Source organism: Nanorana parkeri, unplaced genomic scaffold (genome assembly GCF_000935625.1).
Source record: "Nanorana parkeri isolate BGI_ZX_2015 unplaced genomic scaffold, ASM93562v1 scaffold248, whole genome shotgun sequence".
Taxonomy (NCBI): Eukaryota; Metazoa; Chordata; class Amphibia; order Anura; family Dicroglossidae; genus Nanorana; species Nanorana parkeri.
In genome coordinates, this window is record NW_017306516.1 from 741,728 (window position 1) to 747,382 (window position 5,655).

At 34.8% G+C, this 5,655-nt stretch overlaps 1 protein-coding gene across 3 annotated transcripts in view; it reads right to left on the reverse strand.

Moving 5' to 3' along the window:
• Positions 1-5,655, reverse strand: part of LHX2 (LIM homeobox 2) — a 44,938-nt gene that overhangs the window by 4,776 nt on the left and 34,507 nt on the right. For 2 of the 3 annotated variants that reach the window (XM_018556712.1, XM_018556710.1), the window contains exon 4: positions 2,782-2,987. In XM_018556712.1, the coding sequence (XP_018412214.1) occupies positions 2,782-2,987 (206 nt within the window). The remainder of the gene's footprint in view (positions 1-2,781; positions 2,988-5,655) is intronic. The other variant, XM_018556711.1, reaches the window with a different exon arrangement.

Genomic DNA, 5,655 nt, shown 5'->3' on the forward strand with positions numbered 1-5,655 from the left:
CTGTTTTTCTATAAGAATACAGACTAATTATTTCAGGACAGTAGTGGAGCGCCAGGGCCCAGTCGCAGCTGCAACCTTGGTAGTTCTCATGAAAATGCCAAGTATCGGCACCGATACAGATACTGGTATCTGAACATCCCTAATTTTAAACCTATTCACTATATTTTTAGCACCTCAGTAATGTCATAAGACAATTGTTTTGCAGGCGCAAAATAATTGCAAGCTCATTTTGCTCAAGTTTTCAGGAGGAGAATCTCAGTTTCTCCTCCTGAAAGCTGGTGATATTTAGATGCTGACAAGCAAGACTCAACTTTTTATGCTAGTTTAGAAAGAGTTTAGGCTTAGGCTCACTATTAGATTAATTTTGCAATAAAAATTCTCCTTCATATAAGTACAACTTCTTAAAACGTATTTTGAGGACGTTATATTTGATGAAGTTTAGGCTGAACTATATGATTTATGCAGCGCAGACATGTAATTTGTCTTTTTGATAAATTTTTATTAAATGTAATTGAAAGTATTTATGCTTTTTTTAATTCTATTTTATATTATTTAGCTTCTTTTGTTAGGGAGTGTAAGATACTCCTGCTATGGCTCCTGATAACTGGCTTAGTTGCATCAGAGACCAGCAATCACCCTCCAGGAATGCTCTCCCTACTGTTATTGCTTGATTTTGTGCACTTTCTGGCATTGCCGCGTGCAAACATGCACCAGGTTTTTATGAGAAAATGTTTGCATACAAACTATATTAGTAGAGAAACTCACATGACTTTGCTTCATATTGGTGCATGCTAGAACCCTCTTGAATCAGACATAAACATCTCAAGACTTTTTCGGGACTTTGAAGTTTATTGGATGAGGGACTATATGTGAAGCAATATGAATATAATTTTAGAGATGAGCAAATATTAAAACGTTTCACCTGCAGTTCACTGATTGGCTACAACATTCCAGCTTCCAGCCAGGTTCGGATCTACCAATTCTCTCTTTTTCCTTTCTTTTACATTTTTTATTTTATAAATTAAAGAATATGTAAAGAATATTAAAGAATATGTAAAGCCAAACAATTAACTTCTTGTATTTGCTCCATTTTAGTCTATTAAATATACCATTGAAAGTATTTTGCTGCATAAGTTTTATAAGAAAGTCAGAGCTGTCCTGTGTCCTCTGCACACTTCCTGTGCTGTCTCAATGGGTCTGTTTAATCCTCCCATTTCTTATCTTGGGACTACAAGGCAATCAGCACCTGTGCTTTGGAGATGAAGACAGTGGGATGGATTGAGTAGCTTAGCAAAATAAAACTAAGCAGGGCTGACTCTACTAAATCTACAAAAATGCTGTGTGTTGTCAGACACAACAGGAAATTAAGAGCTGAGTGCTATTCTGGCATGTGTTTTTAAGTACTTGCAGGGTTCTTACGTGTAAAAACAATGGGAAATGGCTATGCATTGCAGAGAGGTACTGCATATGTTTTTTTTCTTTGATGACATGCGCTTTAGATTATGAACAAAAGTGTGCTCTTTCTCCCTTCTGTCAGAAACCTGGCACACCAGTCATAAGGGCTGCTATCCCTATAGCTGCCTAATTAATTAACAGTGACAGAGCTTGAATTTCCCAGAATCCCATGCTTTAGTTGTTACAAATAATCTGGTTGAGAAAACAAGTGAATATGTGAATTAGGTTATTTAATGAAAAGGGATTCTCGGGAAGGAAAAACAAAGAGTTTCTGTATTCATTTTTTTACTATAGATACACATATTTATTAAGAAATTAAGAGAAATAATATTTTTCAGAAGGCCAGGTTTTTTTTAGCTTTAAACTTTGCCTTGTTTCCATTAGACTGTTTTGGGAGGGGGGTCCATTATTTGAGGCCAAATTTTTAGGGTATAATGACTGGTATAAATATAGCAGGAGTCCTAGTGACCCTCTTGCTTCAAGATACCAGCACATACATCTGATGTGCTGGTCTCGTATCCTCAGGTGAATAGAAATGTTTTTTTATTATTTTATTGAATTTGTATTTTAATAAAATACTGTTAAAAGTATTCTTTTTTTTAACATGACTCTAATATTCCAAAGGGACATGTGCTTGTCAGTGTTGATAAATAAGTTAAAATACCTTAAAGGGCAGTTCCACTTTTCTTAGAAATTTGATACTGTAAAGCAAGGAAATTAAACCATCAACTTTCTAATTAGTATGTATTAGCTTTCTTACTCTCTTATGCATACAGAGGCTCTTGTAATATCATTTATTGTCTAAATGGACACTTTTAAATGTTATTTGTTGCCATGGGGCAATTATAATTATGCCAGTATGTCTACAGAATGCAGTCTTACATAAAGGAGGCTATTTTAATGGTCCTAAACACAATTACAGCATTCCAGCAACACAGCTGTGTTGTTGACTCGCCCGGGCAATATTAAATTACAAAAATGTATGTTGAAATATTTCAAAAGCCCGTACAAGCATACAGTAACAAAATATGTACTTTTATAACATAAATATGTAGTATAATAAAAAATAATGTATTTCTTTAGACATTAATAAAATCACAAAAAACTTTTAGAACTAGTACATTTTAGTGGAGAATAGATTATATTTTAAATGTATTTCTAAATTACAGAATAGCTTTGTAATGGACATCTATCCAATATGATTAGGTATTTGCATGAATGTATAACAATTTGAGAAAGTGACAGCATACTTTTCTTCTCACATCTATTTCATTTTTATTTATATCTGGAAAAATTGGAATGCTATGAGATTTAGTATTTATTTACCTGTAAAACTCTTTTGGTTAAACCGGTCTTCTGAGCTAGTTGCTTTAAGTCCTTGGCATCTGGATTATGGTTAATAGCAAAGTAGGATTTCATCGTCCGCAACTGATGGTGTTTGAAAGAGGTCCTCATGCGTTTGGTTTTCTGGTTGGGGGTGTACTGTTGGTCTCTGTCCATGTGGTCTCCGTCATTTTCATTGCAGCTTAGAGCTAGAAAGGGCAGGAAAGCAGTCTATTAATTATGGTATCAGTATATACATAACATTCTTGATTTTACATCTACATTGCATTTAACTTCTTAACAGAATCATCAGTCACCTCTAGATGTGGGGGTGTCAGAGACAGGAAGGAAAAATGTGTTTTGTATGGCCAATTATCTTAATACACTTCAATTCACCCACCTGTGACACATATGGTAGTAATATCATGTGACCAATGGTAATCAACCCAGCAACTCCAATACATACCTAGGGACTACCAGAAACCACAACACTGGAAAACCATGACAAATTAATTGTTTTAAACTTATGAAACATATGAGAAGCAACTTCGGTAAGTAAGGAAATGTTACAATGACCCCCACCTGCACAGAAAACACAATGAAACTGCATTGTTAAAGAAAAGAAAACATACTTCGATCATTGAAAAAGTAGTTCACTTCATTTAACTGATAATAAAAGGAGGAAAATAATATGTTTAAAATATTTTGTATTCAAGTATGTTTAGAGTACTTGTCTTTCATTTCAGGTTTTAAAAGGTTTCCATTTGACAAGATCCAAGCTACAATTATATTTTTTATTGCCTTTAAAATTCAGTTTTAATTATAAAGCCTTTTTCTCGCAACTTTATGTAGTACATCCAAAGAGAATGCATTTTTACCAGCCTGATAAAATAATGAATTTTTTTAATATACATTTTATTTCTTTTCTGGCTTTCATCAAATTCATTGCTACTATCTTTTTTGGGACCTGCGGGGCTCTTTTTTTTTTATTACACTAAGCACAAAGAAAATTGAACGGTTTCCCATGGCAATCAGCAACGTACCAGTTTCAATTTCCTATCATTCACTGATATTATACACACTTCTGTGCAAGCACTGCAGTGGCCTTTAAGTGGATCTAAACCCTAACTGGATGACATTTATTTAGTAACGCAAAGTGTACCATAAATAATTGACATTTTATTTTCTTAAATACCGTTTTTACTTTTTTTGCATCTCAGTACTAATGATCCTCCCCTAGGTTTTTTCAGCCACTTCTTGTCTACATGCGCTTACTCCAGCATCGGCTGCAAATCAATGTTTTTGGCAGCAATGTAAAACATTACATGGCTGTATATTGTCTACAGTTGTGTCAGGAGATAGGTACAACTGTAGACAATATACAGCCATGTAATTTGTGTAAATATGGCCGCTTATTGTCCAACAGGGGCACATGTGACATGGTGACAAGGTAAAGCCTTCTGCGCAAACAACGAGGCAAATAAAATGCACTGTGGGTGCACGTTGGTGAAGATACCACAGATCCAAACATGATTGAAAATTAAGCCAACACACCAAAAATGTTAAGTGAACAACCTTGATTCAATTAAATGGCATGGTCAATTTGATAGAGGGGTCCCCATGCACTCCCCCCGAAACATCATTAGTAGAATGTCATTTAAGTAAATGAAGGTTGTTTACTTAACATTTCTGACCTGTGGGCTTCATCTTCATTCGTGTTTAGGATGTTTAGGATGACAACAGTGGTGCACACTTGAGACCGTTCTCACCACATAACAAAAAGTGCCTGAGCAAGGATCTTAATGGGAGATTTTAGAATTTTGTGCAGATAGATAGCTGCATGGAAACCCACAGTGACCAAACTGTTTTCATTGCATCTTTTTTGTGATGTAGAGGGAAATAGAGCTTTATAGAAAGTTAAAACCTAATGGCATCCAAAAGCTGCATTTCAAGTTTCTAGGAGTTTATTGCACTCTACTTTAGTCATAGAACTAATTACATTGTATGCTTTGTAACCTGTCAAGTTTCAATAAAATACTTACATGTATCAGTAGTTGTTTATCATTTACATTTCATTATTATCGTTATATTTTTATACCTATTTAGCTTGTCGTTTTATTGAAAGAGCAGGCTTTTGACTTCAGTTCACGTCAGAGAAATACACTGCCAGTATTTTTGAGGTTATGATAGGAAACGTTGTTATTATCATCCTTTTCAGATTAATTGCACATCATCTACACAGTCACTATTTTTAGAGGTAAATTAAGTGCTACAATGAAACAAAATATGTAGGGCTACATTTATCAAGATGAGGAATTTTCTCCTGCTGAGTACAATCCAGTTTATAAGGAAAATTGCACCTTCTTCCAAAAAATTTTTAAAAAGAGCAGGAGCAATGCAGATGTTACAGAAATGCTGTTAAATGCATGTGAAACTGTCCACAAAATGCACAATGAAATCTGCATCATTATGGCCAAAGGAACTAAAGCTATAGGAAGAACATCCAATGACATTAACAGCGTAATTGACTGCAATGGCAAAGATTTACCGCGCAGATTGTGGGTCTAACATAAAGTGTATCTAAAGCCATTTTTTCCAGTTTTGTGAAGGGTGATAAGGGGTTAGAGCCTCTGCCATGTACATAGCTGATAGCTGATTTTGTCCCTGGAAGATTTATTCTGTTTGTCCTGGTGCCCACTGCCACTAGGACTGAAAGTGAGAGACAATCTGAAATTTCCCTAAGACATTTGCTGTAACTTCCTGCTGTGTCTACAGGACAGAAAGTAAAGGAAAAAAATTAACCATAGGTGGAAAATAAAAAAAATATAGCTTCCCTTCCTGTATCCAAAATATATATCTAAAATGGTTTCAGATATA